This window comes from Microplitis demolitor, chromosome 3 (genome assembly GCF_026212275.2).
Source record: "Microplitis demolitor isolate Queensland-Clemson2020A chromosome 3, iyMicDemo2.1a, whole genome shotgun sequence".
NCBI classification, from domain to species: domain Eukaryota; kingdom Metazoa; phylum Arthropoda; class Insecta; order Hymenoptera; family Braconidae; genus Microplitis; species Microplitis demolitor.
The window spans coordinates 16,740,100-16,759,689 of record NC_068547.1 but is presented as its reverse complement, the minus strand read 5'-3'; the positions used below and the strand labels follow the sequence as shown (position 1 = coordinate 16,759,689).

General features: G+C 24.4%; 3 protein-coding genes across 6 annotated transcripts; 1 reads left to right on the top strand and 2 right to left on the bottom strand.

The window, feature by feature from the left end:
• The first annotated feature begins 1,417 nt into the window (after nt 1-1,417).
• LOC103572071 (dnaJ homolog subfamily B member 6) lies at nt 1,418-12,372 on the top strand. Of its 4 annotated transcripts, none has more exons than XM_008550482.2 (7): nt 1,418-1,582; nt 7,862-7,972; nt 9,316-9,425; nt 9,653-9,829; nt 9,900-10,152; nt 10,683-10,772; nt 11,256-12,372. In XM_008550482.2, exons 2-7 carry the CDS (start codon nt 7,908-7,910, stop codon nt 11,443-11,445), a joined length of 885 nt encoding a protein of 294 aa, XP_008548704.1. In that variant the 5' UTR covers nt 1,418-1,582; nt 7,862-7,907; the 3' UTR covers nt 11,446-12,372. The 4 variants fall into 4 exon arrangements, with proteins under 4 accessions (XP_008548704.1, XP_053593346.1, XP_008548696.1 ...); XM_053737371.1 differs by lacking the exon at nt 1,418-1,582 and adding an exon at nt 3,446-3,537; XM_008550474.3 differs by lacking the exon at nt 1,418-1,582 and adding an exon at nt 4,237-4,525.
• Nucleotides 12,366-15,324, bottom strand: LOC103572038 (acyl-CoA-binding protein). The gene is made up of 3 exons (XM_008550426.2): nt 14,966-15,324; nt 13,471-13,585; nt 12,366-12,862 (listed from the first exon to the last, which is right to left on the bottom strand). The coding sequence occupies exons 1-3, from the start codon at nt 14,978-14,980 to the stop codon at nt 12,723-12,725; spliced, it is 270 nt and encodes an 89-aa protein (XP_008548648.1). The 5' UTR covers nt 14,981-15,324; the 3' UTR covers nt 12,366-12,722.
• Nucleotides 15,325-17,915: 2,591 nt separating this feature from the next.
• Nucleotides 17,916-19,483, bottom strand: LOC103572046 (acyl-CoA-binding protein homolog). Its single transcript, XM_008550439.3, has 3 exons — nt 19,191-19,483; nt 18,440-18,554; nt 17,916-18,241 (listed from the first exon to the last, which is right to left on the bottom strand). The coding sequence occupies exons 1-3, from the start codon at nt 19,203-19,205 to the stop codon at nt 18,108-18,110; spliced, it is 264 nt and encodes an 87-aa protein (XP_008548661.1). The 5' UTR covers nt 19,206-19,483; the 3' UTR covers nt 17,916-18,107.
• Nucleotides 19,484-19,590: the final 107 nt, after the last annotated feature.

The window sequence follows — 19,590 nt, the reverse complement described above, 5'->3', positions numbered from 1 at the left end:
CTGACAATTTTTAAAACTTTTAAATAATGGAATAAAATTTTTATAAAATAAAAAGTAAAAAATGCACGTTTAGGCAATTCAATAATAAGTACAAGCATTTTTTTTTAATTTATTAATTTAATTATTTAATTTTTTTATATGTAATTTAAAGTTGTCTTATGTCTGCTACATTTACACTGATAAAAATTCAATATTTATTCAGAACTTTGGGCAAGTTTTTCAAATCAGGTATATTTTTATTTGGGTTTGAATTAATATTGCTAGTATGTTTACACATAAATAATATATAGATAAACCAGCAATAATAATTTAAACCGGGATTACAAATAAACTCGGTTTGAAAAACTGGCCTTTATTTAAATGTTAAAAATTATATTAATTACGCGGTCAAAATTAAGAGTGTGAATGTAATCGACAAGTGTAAATTTAAGAAATTTTTAAATAAATATATAAAATGTAACTAGAATATAAATTTAAAAATGCGTATTTAAATCAATGAAAAATCAGTACCCGCCTTTTTTTAAATTTCATTATTTTAATTAATTTATTTATTCATTCAAAATTTATAAATCATGTCTGCTATATTCACACTCATGACAGAATTATGGATTTATACTGTCCTTAGTTACAATTTTATCAGCTAACAAATCTATGCAATAAATTATGTATATATCTATGTTGATTTAAAAAACAATTATGATATAAAATAAATGGATGGAAGAAAATATCGAAGTAATTTTATATGATACTAAAATTAGCCGACATCTAATAATTTTTGGATTCTTTTTATAAAACCATAAATTCAAAAAAAAAATTATTTCAGAAAATTGCACCTATAGTTTTTTGAATCTTCTGAATGTGCATAATTTTAGTTAGTTTTTATTTTTTTAAATTAAATTATTGAAAAAAAAATTCGGAAATTTTCACTTCTTCTAATTTCAGGATAATTTTAATTTAAAATTATTAAAAAATCGAGTAAATAATTAATTAAACAAAATTTTTAAAAAATGCGCTTTTAAAAAATTAAAAAATTAATAAGTGCATTTTTTATAAATATTCTTTTTTAAATTATTTACTCTATTTATTTATAATTTTAAATTTGCCTAATGTCTGCTACATTCACTCGTTAATTTTATTCCGTGAAATGGTTAAATTTTTACATAAATTATATAAGATCGAATTCTCTAGAAAATTTAGTTGGTAGCAAACAAACCTTTTATTTTTAAATTAATAAATAATAAATATCAATTGTAAAAATTAAAATAAAATAAATCCAAAAAAATCAAAAACTACCCTATTTTTGATAAACGTTTTTTTATAATTTGTTTAAAAAAAAAAAAAAAAAAGAAAAAAAAACATCTGCTGTTTTCGTTATAAATTGGTAACACTGTTTGTAGACCAAGCAGACAATCAGATTAAATTCCTAGCCTCCTAGCCAGCTGTTTCTCTGTTTCCTGTTAATTTTGTTGCTTCACAAGATAAATTTCGACGTTTTCACTAAATTTTCAGTATTAAATTCTATACATCAATAATAGTAAAAAAATAAATAAAGCTGTCATTGAGGATTGAAGAATTCTAACTGGTAAGTTTGCTAATTAATATTTCAGGTTAATGCTAACAGGGATTTAAAAAATAATTATACGTATAAGGATAATTCGAATGGAGTTTGTTCGCCATATTGATTAATTAAGTGGTACAGTACGATTTTTGTGTAGTGATATATACCTATATATATTGAGCGTCATGAACTGGTTGGTGAGCTCCCTTAAGTTGGCGGGGGGAATTCGATTTTTGGCAAATTTATTTTAGCATTTCGTTTGTTCGTCGATTGTTCGTCAATGTTCGCTATAAATAATTATTTGTTCGTTTTTTATTTTTTTTTAAATAAATTTTTAAAAATTTATTTGAAGTTAGCGGTGACTGTACTCATTTTCTATCTTTTTTAATTTTTTTTCCATTTATCTTGATTTGTTTGTTAATACCCCACCAAAAATAGCGTTTGTTTGTTTGTTTTTATATTTATAATTAATTATTAAAATTGTAATTATGCCCGTTGATCTAATAGTAGTTGTGCGCATGCGCAAGTGTCTACTCTAGATTTAAAATTTTTTATTGTTTTCATTATTATTTATGTTTTAATTAAATTAGTAATCTTATCAAGTAATTATCAAATCCTGTTGATCATCTAGCACATCGTAAGAGTATTCAGGTATTTATCGGAGAGAAATGTCAATAAGCCACAATAAAATATGAAACGAAAGAGTCCTCAAAGAATCTTAGAAAACCACTTTTAATATTTTTATTATTATCTTTATTTATTTAATACTCAACTAATTATTTTGTTTTATCAATATTAATTATGTATTAAAAATACTGAAAACATTTTAATGTTATTTTCATTTACTCTTTTATAATTTACCGCTCTGTTTTGTAACTTACGTGGTGTGTCACCTATTATCAAGTATTTTAACTTGCCGTTTAACTAGTATTTTTGTGTTACACAGTTGGTCTCATAAATAGTTGGTAAACCAATTACTAAATTACAAGTATCATCGAAGTCAATAATAAATAAATATAATATTGGAGCAGGTTTGTAAAATTAAACTAATAATTAATTATTTATTTAATATTAGAGTAGACTTGTACAATTGAAGTTATTAATTATTCATTTGCGGAATTTTTATAAATTTATATTTTGCGTCTACATTGAGACTCAAAATAACTTAGCCTAAAAAATTTGATGAAAATTTTAATTAATATTTATTATTAAACATCATTTTATAATTAAAGATGTTTTTCTATTTTTTTTTTTTTTTTTTTTTTTTTTTTTTTCAAATATTAAAATTTTTTTTATTTTTCAGTTTTGAAAACAATATTTACAGATATACACTCAACATGGAGCAAATCATTTTTCTTAATCAGGGTACTGATCAAAAAATTTTCAGAGTTCAAAAACTTATTGATAATAATACTAATAATTAATGGTAATATGCTTACATATAAATGAAGGACAAATAATGTTGGAGATTAAATGAAAGAATCACATCCGATTGGTGAAACATTATAGAGTTGAGCTCCATTTTGATAACTGGTATAAAATATTGTTTTCAAAACTGAAAAATAAAAAAAATTTTAATATTTGAAAAAAAAAAAAAAAAAAAAAAAAAAAAATAGAAAAACATCTTTAATTATAAAATGATGTTTAATAATAAATATTAATTAAAATTTTCATCAAATTTTTTAGGCTAAGTTATTTTGAGTCTCAATGTAGACGCAAAATATAAATTTATAAAAATTCCGCAAATGAATAATTAATAACTTCAATTGTACAAGTCTACTCTAATATTAAATAAATAAATAATTAATTATTAGTTTAATTTTACAAACCTGCTCCAATATTATATTTATTTATTATTGACTTCGATGATACTTGTAATTTAGTAATTGGTTTACCAACTATTTATGAGACCAACTGTGTAACACAAAAATACTAGTTAAACGGCAAGTTAAAATACTTGATAATAGGTGACACACCACGTAAGTTACAAAACAGAGCGGTAAATTATAAAAGAGTAAATGAAAATAACATTAAAATGTTTTCAGTATTTTTAATACATAATTAATATTGATAAAACAAAATAATTAGTTGAGTATTAAATAAATAAAGATAATAATAAAAATATTAAAAGTGGTTTTCTAAGATTCTTTGAGGACTCTTTCGTTTCATATTTTATTGTGGCTTATTGACATTTCTCTCCGATAAATACCTGAATACTCTTACGATGTGCTAGATGATCAACAGGATTTGATAATTACTTGATAAGATTACTAATTTAATTAAAACATAAATAATAATGAAAACAATAAAAAATTTTAAATCTAGAGTAGACACTTGCGCATGCGCACAACTACTATTAGATCAACGGGCATAATTACAATTTTAATAATTAATTATAAATATAAAAACAAACAAACAAACGCTATTTTTGGTGGGGTATTAACAAACAAATCAAGATAAATGGAAAAAAAATTAAAAAAGATAGAAAATGAGTACAGTCACCGCTAACTTCAAATAAATTTTTAAAAATTTATTTAAAAAAAAATAAAAAACGAACAAATAATTATTTATAGCGAACATTGACGAACAATCGACGAACAAACGAATTGCTAAAAAAAATTTGCCAAAAATCGAATTCCCCCCGCCAACTTAAGGGAGCTTGGTTGGTGGTGCTGATGGTTGATGTATTCATGTAGCTGGTGCATGTAGCCAAGTTCAAGTCTCAGTTAGTTGAGTTTCTCTACCTTTGTCGTAATAAAGTCTCGTCCGTTACGTCCATCCGCGGAGTGAGATTGTTAAATTATTCCTGACTTGGTACATATATTTATCTCAATCTATATCTATATCTGTCTCTTTACACTCAATAATATAGACAACAGTTTTAAAAATAAATTATTTAAATTTAAATAGTGTGTGTTGTATTTTAGTGGCGTTTGTGTAAACTATTTATTAGCTTTCTGTGTCTCGGTAAGTTTCATTTATTTTTTATTTTTATTTCATTTATTTTAATATTTTTCAGCGTATTGATTGATCCTAATCAGAGTGTAATTTATAGCCAACCGCTAGAGAAAAAATTTAAAGTTATTACATATTTAAATAATTTGTTACTTTTGCGTCGATCACTTATCTTGGACATTCTAGAATACGATATACGGAAATTTTATTATTAATACATACAAATTTATGTTTTGTCGGAATAATTATCATTATAAGTTCTTTGTTCTTTACTTTGTCGTACTTTTTCTCTTTATCTTGATCTCTCATTTTTGCCAATTAAATACTGATTATTATTTAGTGTACTATTGGAGCCGTAAGTTTATTTCCTTTATTAATTTAATATTAATGCTGAATAAAAATTTATTTGGCAATGATTCCTTAACGCAAAAATAAATTAGTCATTTATAAACCTTGAGTTTCCAGTCAGCTACATATTATCTTTATATACAATATATAAATTTTTTCTACAACTCCAGTTTTTTTTTTTAAATCAAATTCAAATCAATCATTTATTTGATTGATTGATTTTATCTTCTAGTGTTATTGACTTTTAAATTTTTACATTGCTCCATTTTTTTTTTAAGTACAAGTACATCAAGGTTTTCTTTAATAGTAAAAAAAAAAAAGTAGTAATGATAAATGATATCAGTTAAGTCGTTACCATGGTACTGGATTAGGTTCGAGTTTATTCGATTATTGCAGTGCGGGCGAACTCCAGAACATTACGAAAGAAAAAAAACTATATCGCGGGTAAAGTAGATAATAAATGTTCTTCAAGTCGTAATGATTAATCATTAATAATTAATGCGTATGCAAGTACAAGTGATTAAATGTTTAATGACGTTTACAGATTAGTCTAAAAGCTATAATGCAATATCATTGTTAGCATTGATTAGCCTTTATTATTATTACAATTATTGTTATTATTATTATTGGTCATTGATGCAAATCCTTGGGGTGTCTCGGTTCAAGGACAGCGTAATAAATTAATTAAAAATATTTTTGAATACAATAGACAAAATATTTAATAGAGTAATAAAAAAAACAATAAATTTTAATTCAACAGCTTTAATTGATAGACTTGCCTTTAATTATTAATTTTGAATAAATTATTAAACTGTTTGATTAAATTTTTCAGATAATCAATGACATGTTGTAAATATTATTTTGGCTGGTGTCCGACTGGTGACATTAAAATAAATTTAATACGGCATTTTGTAAACAGATTAAAGTTAAATCTTTAGATACAAATTTACATTTAGTCGTTGTAATTTAAAAATTTTAGCTTTCATTGGTTTACGATTAAAAATTAAGTAATTCAATCTATTTTGACATTTCGTATTAATTTCCACTGTCTGATATTATTACCCAGGAAGACATAATATACTTAGAAAATTTACAATTCACATACACTGTCAACTATAATGTATATCATATTATTATTATTATCATAATTTATGTAGATACTAGTACGAGTATCTCAAAGTGCGTGGTTTAAAAATGTCACGTTACTTTATCCTCAGTTTCGCTTTCGCAAAAACAATTTTCGTTAGCGCCTACGCAAAATTACTTAACTATTTAAATAAATCAGCAGCTCACTATTTAATTTATTTTTTTTAAAGATAATGCTCGCATGTGATGATGGAAGTAGAGAAGTAAAATTTCCATTGAAAAATATAAAGACAGATATTATAGAGAAGCATAAGAAGCCTGAAATTTGTTGACAATGTATTTAGTAGCTAAATTGATCGAGGATGACGAGATTAAGTGTTTGAGATGGATAAAGTTTTAGTAAAACTTATTGACAGATCCAAGTTTGCTTGATGGTACACCAGCAAATAGTTATAGGTATTGGTATAGTGATTGTAACGATGGTCTGGTTGTTAAAAACGATATCCATCGATACGTTCGCTGGCCAAATATGTATGACTGACGTCACGCATCGACTCGACACCGTTGAGGACGCCCACCTCGCACACACATTGCTCGCTTGCCACATTATATTAAAAAAAAACCCCCTCGTTCTTCTTTCCACTTAACTTATCTCTCTTTTTTCTTTTATAAACGCTGCTACAATAACATATTAGTGTTTTTTTTTTTTTACTTTTCAATTCCGGGACAATCAGCTTGAAGAGTTTTTCCGCTTTTCCTTCCGCCAAACAAAGAATTAAAACCTGTTCTTAAAATTAATTTACTTGTATTCCCATTTATACCTAACAGTGATAAATGACATTGATCTTACCACATTTTATTTGACAAATGCTCGTTTGTCACAATCCACTAACACTATATATTATTATTATTATATTATAATAATATATTATATGGTATAAATACTTATGAGGTACAAACTAGATGTAGATAGATCATCATGTTTCATGTTAGAGCTTCCTTCCTTGAATTTTCTCACGAATGTTAAATATATATATATATATATATATATATATATATATATATATATATATAATATATATAAATTAAAGTTGGTCCGATTGTTGGAGACGCGCCCACAACGACCCACGTGTGAAATCGTCCGCGAATCTATGGTCATGCGATGATGACGAGGACGAGGACAATGAAGCCATCATTTAGGTCGATATCAACAAAAGTTATCACCAAATAAATAATATCATTTTTTTTACTTAATCGCTAATTACCACAGAATAATTACATTTTATCTTACGGTTAAAATTATAATAATTAATGTGAAGGTAATAGAAAACGTTTTTTCTTTCTTGAGTCGTAGTAACGCTACCGTGACCTCCACCTCCGCGTTTCTGTTATTCTAACGTGTTTAAGTTTAGAAATTTCCTTGGCAGTATTAGATTTCGATAGGATTTTTTATATTTTTTTATAAGTTTTTTTTACATCAGTGTTGTTTATTATGTATCAAGAGTTTAAATTGTTAATTATTTTTGCTGTTAGTGGTATGATAAAAAGAGAAAGTTGATATTGCAAAACACATTGTCGGGATTTACTAGAGTTAAGCTCTGATGACGGTATATATAAATATATTCGATGTATCTTTTAAAACTCTAATTAACTATCAATTGTCGTAGCTATTGTAATAATTATATATATAGAACATATATATGTATGTACTGTGTTAGATATCTTTGAGTTTATTATTTAATAGAGGTTAGTAGAGCAAGACCAAGAACAAGTTTGATGTTACTCTATATACTGGTTATAAAAAACAAATCGTGCCGTCGATTTATCTACAGCGATTTAATAACTTTTAAAAATAAATAATAAGTACGTGCGCGGATTTTAAACGACTTAATTTTTTTTGTCTTTAAATTACAGGTGGTCCTGCCGAATAATTCAATAATCGGCTGAACAGACAGAGATCATGGTAGACTATTATAAAGTTCTTGAATTAACGCAGGCGGCCACGGCTGTTGATATTAAAAAATCGTGAGTATTCATTTCTAATTAAATATGAGATTATAAATTTATTTATTTATTTAACACTTTCCGTAATTTAAAAATTTTGACAATTTTCATTCGCGTTATCACAGCCCTGATTAAGAAATCTAATTTAAAAAGATTTTAAAAATCTACATTATTTCATATACTATCATATTATAAAATTATGATTTGAAAAATTCAAAATAATTGTGATATTATTTTCTCATTAAATTTAATTTAAAATGATTCGAGAGTTCAAATCATTTTAAATCAGCCGAGGAATTATAAATTGCGGTATTATTTTCTTATTCAAATTAATTTAAAATGATTCGAAAATTCATATCATTTAAAATGATTTTAAAGAAACCAGAAATTCCAATATTATTTTTTAATTTAATTAAATTCATAACAATTCAACAGTTTAAATAATTTCAAATTATAAAATAATATTTCTTTATTTTTTAATTCAAATCATTCAATGATTCGTTATAAAATTTATACTCGAAAATAAAATAATTCGTGATCTCAAATCATTCAAAATTAGATTTCTTAATCAGGGAATGCGAATAATAAAAAAAAAAAAAGAAATAACGAATGATCTTGAGGAATAGACTACAAAGGAAATAGACATAAGTAGTTATACAGTTTAATTATTCTTAATTATTGGAGACAGTTTTCACTCTATTTTCCATTTCCATTTGAACTGACTTTTTAAATGAGTTTAGAGACCCACCAAAAAAATTTATCGATTTTGAGTAGTCATTGACTAATTTAAAAATTCTATTTCTGGGTACAAAAGGTACAAATGACTTATTGGAGTATTGAACTTCTAAAAGTCTATTTTCACTTCCTCCTTAATCCTAAATCCTTTAGATTTTTATTCGTTATACTGAACTTGATACCTGAAAAAATTTCTGGAGAATCGATCAAATTATTTACCGCCTTGAAAAAAATTAACTCTGTTATAACACGCATTCATGATATATATAATAATGATTATAATTTAAATATAGAGAAATAAGAAAGCTAATTAGTAATTTAGTCAAGTTTTTTTTTACTAATTGGTACACATAGTAAAGCATTAGAGAGTAGTTGCCATGAGGGCAGTCTCGTTAAGAATCTTTGCTACAACGGCCAAGGTTGACATCTCGGCCAAGAGGTCTGTGACCCTGGTGCAACTTAACTCTCACACATGTCCTTTTATTACATTCATTATGGTCCACTAGTTTTTTCTACGGATATATTTATTATTTATCTCTCTTCCTGTATTTTTTATTTAATCTTTTTATCCGTTTGTCGAGTTTACTACTTTGATAGTCATTATTTTTATGAGGTTTTTCCTTTTTTAGATACCGCAAATTAGCTCTCAAATGGCATCCGGACAAGAATCCCGACAATCTTGAAGAGTCGACGAAAAAGTTTAAAGAAATATCAGAGGCTTACGAAGTATTGATTGACGGTGAGTCATCTTTTATGAACTATATACTTATTTTTTTTTTTTTTTTTTTTTTTTTTTTTTTTTTATTTATTAGGAATAATTATTAGTCACTGCAAAATAATCTCGGGTTGATTAACAAGATTAGATAATGTCAACAGGGAAAATAAAATAGATTACAGTTATATTTAAAAAAAAAAAATTTACTTTCTTTATAAAATAATTTATTTGTTGATATTTTTTTATTACAGAGAAAAAGAGAAAAATTTATGATCAGTATGGAAAAGAAGGCCTGCAAATTCCTGGAAACAAACGTAGACATGACGATGACTATAATCCGGTCTTCAATGAATGGTTTGTCTTCAGAGATCCTGAAGATGTTTTCCGAGAATTTTTCCAAGGTTCAGCGTTCGACGATTTATTTGATAGTCAGTACTTAATGTCACTCACTCATAAATTTAACATTTATTTTATTTAACTTGACTTTTTTATTTTTAGTGTTAAATGGAGGCAGTGGTCGTCGTGGAGGCCAAAGACACGGGCATGGACATCCAAGACAAAATAGTTTACATTCACCTTTCGGTACACTCGATCTTAGTCTTTCTTCGCCTTTTGGATTTTTTGGCTCCGGTGCCGATTGTTTCTCTTCGTTCAGTAGTTTCTCAAACGGAGCACCTCTTTCCGGCTCTAGTGTACGAAAAACCAGTACTTCAACGCGATTTGTAAATGGAAAAAAAATTACAACTCACAAGTAAGATAACCATTGGTATTAATTATAAAAAAATATAAATTATCAGTTTTTTAATTTTATATTTAAGGCCATTCTCAGACAATACCCACTCCTACCCAATTGTCATAAGCGTATCAAAATTTTATAAATTAATTAAAAAAAAATTGAAGCAAAAATTACTTACAGTTGATATCAATTGAAAGTTAAACAAAATTTGTTAAATAAATTTGAGTAAAATCTTTATGTCAATTTTATAATTCGAATTTTAAAATTTTGTTGTCCTTTTTTCAATTAATTAATAAAATTTGAATACGGTTATGACAGTTGGGAGTCATTGGATATTTTTAAAAAGTGTGGCGGGAGGAGGGGGGGGGCTTAACTAATTAATCAAGAGTATTTAGACAATAAAATAATTATCCAGCAATCGTTTTATTAAAAAAACATTTTCATTATTGATCAATTATTTTATTATCAGATAACAATAAATTAATTATTGATACAATAAGATTAAAAAAAAAAACTAATTCTATTTTTGTTTTGATTGTTTACAGGATCGTCGAAGGTGGAAAAGAGACCATAACATTTTATGAAAATGACGTTATAAAATCTAGAACCGTCAATGGTGTTCCTCAATCAATAACGTACAGTTAAATTCATTTTTTTTTTACTCCTCATGCTTAATGCCACTTTATTATATTTATTACTTTGAACACAAAATCTATCATCCATCCATCCATCTACTTACACTTGGTTTAAATAATTTCATAATAATTTTATTCAAATTACAAAATTTAACGTAATATTGCTTAATAATTTATAATAATAACAATTACGAATTACGGAATTATAATAACAAGACGCTGGTCGATGCATCCCGTTAGCAGTTTTCATTTAATGATAAATCTAACAATTAACATAATTAAAAAAAAAAAATAAAAATTAATTTGTTAATTACAAAATTATATTAATTTATTTATTTATTATTAGTAATTTTTTTATTGGCCAACTAGCTCATAATAAATAAAAATTTATCTACTTTTCCTTTTTCTGCTCAATTTACTTTAAAAAAAAAAATTTTACTAAGTACAATGAGTAAAACGTGTTATACATATCTTGTTTGTTAGGTTGAATGAAGCATCGACGAGTCGTCAAGTGAATGACAAAACCGTCGACACATCATCAACGGGAAACAATACTACCGTTCGCGGTAGCCCCAGTGCTAAAATACCGCATACCGAGAACTTGAATAGGGTAAAAAATCATTATCATCATCCGCACACAAGTATCAAGCACGAAAAAAGTAAACGAAAGTGATAGTAAACGTTTAAAATAAATAAACAGTTGATTTGGTTATTATGACCTGTCACACTTTGACTAATTAATTTTTTTTTTATTTTTTATTTTACATTAATTAATAAATTAAGTAGCTGTTATTTTATAAAAAATCATCTCTTACCCTCTTTCTTTCATTACCATCGGCTCATTGTTTATTTTGTTACGTTAAATATATATTTTTAGCTTTTAAATTACACTCACACTTTATAGCGACACTGTGACTGCATTGAATAAAATTAAAAGTAATATTAATTATCCCGTGTAAACTTCTGAGCCGACTCATCATTTATAATTATTTAGTAACTTTATTTATTCATCGCAATGATTAATATTATTATTAATATTATAATATTGATTTGCATACAAAATGATTCGGTGGATTTATTTAATGTATTAAAGTATGTCTAGTTTGTTAAAGTTATCGTTGTTGATATTAATTTTCGAATAGTAAATTATTTTTAACAACAACTTAACGACAAAGTGAAAGCATCAGTTGATATGGAACCGAATCTATTTATTTATAAGACACTATATATTTGCTACGCTATTTTAATTAGATGTCTGTATTCACATAGATAGAAATTAATTATTAAGTTTAATATTATCACAATGATAATTATAGTTATTATTATTAATTAATAAATTAATGTTATTAAAAAATAAATAACTGGGAAATTATTCAGTTGATGATAAAAATGTTGTCTGAAAATATAGTCTGATATTGATTTTATCGATTGATTTTCAAGTAATTATTCATTGTAATATCATCATGCTGTAGTCAAATTTACTTTTTAATTATTATTATTATTATTATTATTATTATTATTATTATTAATTATCTATGTGTATATAAAGATAAGACAATTTAAGTTTAAGATTAAAAAAAAATACACTTCATGATATAATTATGGTTGATTTATTTATTATACATCCATCAATTCCTTTAAAAAAGCTAGGCGAGACTGTAAAATTGTTACAAAAATAATCAAGCTAATTGTGATAAGATAACAAAACAATTGATATATATTATATATATATTTATATATTTTTTAATAATTGCACATTAAACTAATTAGAGTGATGTAAAAGTAGATTTTTTTTTTATAATTGTAATAGCACATTTATAATTTATTATAAATTATTTTATGCAATATATATTTGCGCGTAATTCCTTGGTGATTCTATTGAGATTCTAGATGTTGGTCGTGATTGTTTAGTTTAATTATAATGATAACATTATAATTAAATAATTAAAATCACTTTTTCCCAATAGATTCAATCAACTCGGCTACTTTGCTGATGTACTTTTCTTTAGCTTCGTCTTGACTCATTCCTTTTTTTGAGTTCCAAGCTTCCCATTTTGATTTACCTTTGAAATCAAAGAAACCTGGTTTCTCTGTAAAAAAAAAAATTTTTTTAATTAATGAACAGTAGTAATTAAAATTTAAAAAGTATATCATTAGTATATATGTGATTAATTGACTAATTAAATTGATAATGCGTGTTTTCATTTCCTGACAATATCCCCGATATAATTTCCACAATTTTCCTGAAAAACAAGCACCCAAATTAGGTGTAAATAGTACAAACATTTAAATTTTGGCGGTGGAATCATTGATACACATTATAGTTCTTTTTCAGTAATTCTTAGTTATCAACTCATATTATATTATTATTTCGATAATTGATATATGTCGCAATGTTTAATATTTGGCTCATAATTAAATGTATTTGTATAATTCTATAGCTATGATATATTTTTTTTATAATTAAGCTATTGGAATAGAGTAATGTAAAAGTTATGTTAATTTTGTTCACACTAAAACACATAAAATTTCATTCTGTATAACATTGATATTTTTAAATTTTCATGTTTATTTTAGTGCTTATGACGGTGGGGGTTATTTTGGCAAAGGATGTTTTGCTGAGGATATTTTGTCGAGAGATGAAAACGCGCGGAGTCAATTAATAAATTATTATGTTATAATTAGTAAAAATAATTACCAGTATTACAATCTCCGACAGTAGCTTGTTTATAAAAAGCATAAATCTCCAACAAGTCTTCGTTGGATGGTGTAGTTGCCAATTCTTTTATTTCTTCAGCAGCTTTTTCAAATCTCTATAAAAGTTTTTAATTTCATTAGCATAAATTCATTGAATTTTATTTAAAAAATTTCCATTTCAATAAACATTGTTTTTGCTTTGTTCAAAAATTAATTAGAAAAAACAATTAAATTATTGTCATGACAAAGAAACAGACTAAGGTAAAAGACCTTATTATCTACAGGATACCAAATATTAATACTTAATTTTATTCAATTATTTGCTCAATTTTTATGAGCATTTTCAAAAGTTCATAATATTTTAAAATATTTTTTTTTAATGTATAACTAAAAAATTAATTTGTGAATGTAGCAGACGAGACAATTTATAAATTTGAAATAAATAAATAAATTGATTGAAAAAAATGCGCGTAGGGATTTTGAGTTCATTTAAATATTCATTTTTTAATTTTTACTCTGCTTACATTTTATTCGTTTATTCTAACGTTTAAAAAATTAATAATTGTCCGCTACATTCACAATCATCTAAATACGCATTTTTATGAGTATGAATGTAGCAAGTTTGAGACAAATTTTAAATTACAAATTAAAAATATAAAAATGAAAAAAATGCACATACTGGTTTTCAAATTTCATATATACGCATTTTTCAAATATTATTCGAATTACATTTAATTCACTAATTTCAAAATTTTTTAAATTATTAATTGTCTGATACATTCACATTCATGTATTTTTTCATTTTTATTCTAGTTACATTTTATTTATTTATTTAAATATTTTAAAAATTCCCACTTGTCATTTACATTCACACCCATATTTGTGGTTTGCTATACAAGATTAGAAAAAAAAAAATTAAACGAAATGGCATATCAATAATTGTTACATTTAAGTAATTATATAATTTTTAATCTATCATAAATTTATTCAAAATAATAAATATCTGAAAGTTACTAAACTTGATAACATTCTAGAATTTTCAAGACGTGACTGAACTTCTGAAGGTCATATTAACAAAAACAATTCTAAATTAAAAAAAAATTTACATATGAATAAAATAATAAATATTAAATATGGAGAATCATAAAAAAAAATAATAAATTTAAAAATCAACTCCACGAATCTTAAATATATTTATCAACAATCACTTAAAAACAATAACAATTGTAAATCATAAAGAAGTGAATTAATTACCAAACAACAATTAAAAAATAAACATTCATCATTAAATATTGATTAAACATAATTCACGTGTTATATAACCTTGAAATAACTTAAATAATACATCAAGTATTGACATTGTTACCAAGTTATTCGTCATATGTTTTATAATTTAAAAGATTTTCATCAAATTTCTCAATTCCATAGTTTAAAAAAAATCGAATATGAAAGATATTTGTGTTAAAAAATATAGATTTATATTAAAAAATATTTACCTCAGTAAGTGACATGTTGGTTTAATTTTTTATGATCTTGCAAAAATCTTCTATTTATTATTTCTGATAATTATTTATCACAACTTAACTATTTATATGTTTTATTAAAGTTTTTAAGTAAACTATTAAATTAATCAAGATTAAATAATAGAATTTTTTAATTATGTATATTATATAAATATGATATATATAACAGTAGTTTTTGGAGTACAAAAAACGTGGCAGACCAGAGATATATCTAAGGTTTGAACCGTTTGAACTTTTACATGTATTGTATACACTTATAGATATATATGCATATATATGTTATGTGTGTTTAAAACGTGTATGTCAGAATAGCGGAAAGATCTGATAATAATATATGTGATGTGTAATGACCACAACTCTACACTACACTATCGTAAAATAAATATGTGTAAGTGTGTATACATACACTGTACATGATAGCAAATATATAAAGTATATGTGGATTCATATATATAGCCAACTACAAGTATATAATATATAAATGTGCGTTCATATGTACATGAGGATATTCATGTATATGTCCATATTATAACACATTAACACAGTAGATTTTACCATACCAGCAGACAAACCAGTCTTATCTTTAAAAAATAAATTATTTATAAAATGTGTATATATATATTTAATTTGCAGACTTCGATGATTGGTAAAATTTAATTTTTGATAGACATTAAAAATTTTTGTGATATAATTTTTTGACAACGTTTTAGAGATGTAAAACTCTATTATCCTGAAGTGACTAGACAATTTAAAATTTTCCAATTTTTTTTCCAACAAATTAATTACAAAAAAAAAAGAAAAAAAAATATGCACGTGTAGAAAATTAGAAAAGCTATAGGTGAACTTTTTTTAAATGTTTCTTTTTATATTTCATCGTTTCCAAAAAAAATCAAAAATTTACAATTTTTGGATTTTTTTTCAACAAATCAATTACAAAAAAAAAAAAAAACTAAAAATATGCAAATGTAGAAAATTAAAAAATCTATAAGTGCAATTTTTTGAAATATATTTTTTTTTTTTATAGTTTATCGTTTCAAAAAAAAAATCCAAAAGTTATTGGACGTCAGCTCACTTGAGTATCATAAAATCTATCACTTTTGTATTTCTAAATGGTGACTCAAATTGTACCATAAAAAAAAAATACTTTTATTAAAAAATATTACAATACTCGTCATCAAATTTTTATAAGTTGATGCGACTGATAAATTGTCAATTTAAAGTTTCATAAAAAACTCATTAAGGAATATACGAAATATTCATATACTCTTGGGTCAATAGTATATTATATTATTGTATATATTTACGTATATAAATTATTTTTTACTATGTTTTTAACAACGCGAGCTTCGAAGAATGATAATATGAATTTAAAAGCGATAAAAAAAATTTATCATATTCAGAATTGAGAAGTATTATAATTTTCACAGTGATTCTTGTAAGTGAATGTCTTAGAAATAGATTTGCGAAAATTTCAAATCAGACCTTTTCTGTAAAACATTCAATTCACTACTAAAACATGTTTTGGGAATTTCTTAACTCTCATTAATTGACATGTTATGAAACTAAGAATGAGCAAAAACAAGTTCTTTGAACTGTATCAAACTTTGACCTTCGATATCTTTTGAATGGTCCAATTTATGCAAAATTCATAAGAAACCTTTTTTGTAGAGCAGTACATTTGATATAAAATCTTTTTGTAGAATTTTTTTATATCTTTATTTGTATGAAAGTTATCAATTTTTCACCACGTTACTGAATAAAAAATAGAAAATTGTTAACAGCCACCTTTTAATATCAATATTAAGAGCTCAAATTTTAACTGGCACTATGTTCCAAAGTACTCTGTTGATTTTTTATATTCTTAAAATAAGAGTCCCTTTATTTGAAACAGTCTAACATATATGTAAAATTGGATTTGCTTAAAAAAAACTTTTCTTGATTCAAAAAAATAGTTCTATCAGTGTATGAATAAATAAATAAATATTTGAAACATCTCTCCTTCAAAGGTGAATACTGATATTTCTACTTAGTATCATCTGTACATTACTCAATAATTTTTCTGCATGACTTCAATTTTTCTCAATTACTATTACAGAGTAAAATTAATGAAAAAACTGAAAGTTTTATTGGTTAAAAAAATTAACGAAGAGTTTGTTTTATCCAAGATATCCAAAGTGCTTTTGATTTACGCTGGAGAATTTCACAATAATCAATTATCAAGAAATCGTATGTATAATAATCACTTATAACTTATAAGCGTTCCATTATAGACATAAGAAATATCAAAGTATCTGATTATTAGTAATGGAATTTTCTAATATAAAATATTATGATGAGCTAACAATTTACGTTATTCAAAAAAATCTAAGTATAAAGATTTTAAATTATAAATTTACTTGGATGCAATTAATTTTTTATGTAAATATTTATGTCGACTTATAATTACATCGAGTGATTGAAGCTGAACGTTGTCTTTGACTCTATTAACTTTTATAAATTTTTTTTGTTAATAAGTTAATGATAATAACGGATTATAATTTTTAATAAATAATTTATATCCAAGCTATCTATTAATTTATTCAATTATAAAAATATAAAACTTAATCAAGCGTATATTTTTTTTTTTGCTAATTAAGAACTTTGCTGAGAACTGATTAGAATTTTTTCACAAAGTTTTTTTATAAATTTGTGTACGCAATTTAATTATACTATTTCTAAGATCGTCATATAATTTATACAATATATTTATAAGAATGTATAATATTGACAAATATGTACATAGATATAGATATGATTATATTAGTTAATATCGATATAATCATGAAAGTAAGAATTTTGTTATCAGTTATCAATAAATATAAAAATCGATGCTTTTATCAAAATATTTTTAAGGAGATTAAAAAAAAAAGATTTGTTTATTGGTAATTATTTGTTTATTGATAAAAATTATATAAATTATCAATACTTTTTAAAATCAATCACATAAAAAATTTGAATTAATATATATCATAATGTATATTTAAAAAGTTTTGTTTATAAGAATTTAGAATTAGAATTAAGTAAAATAATTAAAGCGTGATGTATACATTAAGATGTATAGTAAAAGTATAATTATTTATTTATATGTTGCGAGTAATCCCATTGCATAAGCAATGTATGATTTTTTAGCGTCGGTCTTTGAAATTCCTTTCTTACTATTCCATCGATCCCATTTAGCTTTGCCTTTTAGATCCAGCATTCCCGGACGAGCTGGACAATTTTTAAATATTTATGCATATATAAATATACAAGTATAGGAATATATATTATTAATTATTATTTATTAAAAGTAATAATTACTTTTTTATAATATTTCATTTACAAAAAAATCAAACTAGTTTAATAAATGCAAATAAAATTTATAAAATCATAAATAATTAATTTATGACATGATTTTTTTTTACTTACCAGTATCAACGTCACCAACCGTAGCCTGTTTAAAAAGTCCGTATAATTCTAACAATTCATCGTCTGATGGTCGTTTAGTCAAAGATTTAATATCTTCGGCAGCTTTTTCAAATTCCTGTAAACAATTTTTTTATAATGAGTGTAAATGTAGTAGACATTAGACAAATTAAAAATTTTTAATAAATAGAATAAACAATTAATAAAATAAAACTTTAAAAAATGCACACTTAAAAAATTTTGAAATTAATAAGTGCATTTTTTAAAAATATTATTTTTGCAATTATTTATTCTATTTATTTATAATTTAAAATTTTTCTGATGTCTGTTACATTCACATTCATTTTTTTCAAACTATTAAATATTAAATACAAAAAAAAATAATAAATAAATATTTTTAACGTAAAATGTAAACAATTACACGGTCGATTATTATGAAATCCAAGTAAATTAAATAATAATTTGCTGATGATAAAATTTTATGAGCGTGAATGTAGAAGCCATCAGATAATTTACAAATTTTAAATAAATAAATTTATATAATGAAATTTAAAAAAATGCGCGCGTTGATTTTCCAATTATTTAAGTACACATTTTTTCATTTTTTTTCTCACATTTTATTTATTTACTCAAAAATTAAAAAAATTCCCACTTGTCAGTTACATTCACACTCATAAAATTTTTTACAAAAAAAAATGTAAGATTGTCTTATTAAAAATTTATGAAGTTAAATTTTAAATAAAATAAGAGATACCTGATCTAGTGACATGTTGCTTTAGTTTGAAATGTAATAAAATATTCACGTATAAAATATAAGATATGATTTTAGATAGACAAGTGTAGAGTAGACTCTTCTTTGTTGGCTTGGCAATAATAACTGTCGGGTTTGATGCAATCCAGTATAAAGTAAACTCTGCTGCTACGCTTCGCGACCGCTAAGTGTCAAAGTCCTATTAAACCCAAGTAATAAAACAAAGCTATTAAGAAGCAAAAAAAAAATATAAATAAAGCAAGAAGGAACTGAGTCAAAGGTGCGCGTCTAATTAACTCATCAGTCAAACTATTCCTTTATATTTTTACAAAACATTGCATACTAAAGTACTCCAATGAATCTTTTATCTCGATACGTGACTATCATGCCAATGAAATATCAA

Bases quoted from the DNA above. Each gene is read 5' to 3' on its own strand.
- LOC103572071 (XM_008550482.2), top strand. From the start codon at position 7,908: ATGGTAGACTATTATAAAGTTCTTGAATTAACGCAGGCGGCCACGGCT. The intron at 9,830-9,899 runs GTCAGTACTTAA...TTTTATTTTTAG, and splicing joins GTTCGACGATTTATTTGATA to TGTTAAATGGAGGCAGTGGT. The intron at 10,153-10,682 runs GTAAGATAACCA...GATTGTTTACAG, and splicing joins AAAAAAATTACAACTCACAA to GATCGTCGAAGGTGGAAAAG.
- LOC103572038 (XM_008550426.2), bottom strand. The intron at 12,863-13,470 runs GTAATTATTTTT...TTTTTTTTACAG, and splicing joins TGTCGGAGATTGTAATACTG to AGAAACCAGGTTTCTTTGAT.
- LOC103572046 (XM_008550439.3), bottom strand. The intron at 18,242-18,439 runs GTAAGTAAAAAA...AAAATTGTCCAG, and splicing joins GGTTGGTGACGTTGATACTG to CTCGTCCGGGAATGCTGGAT.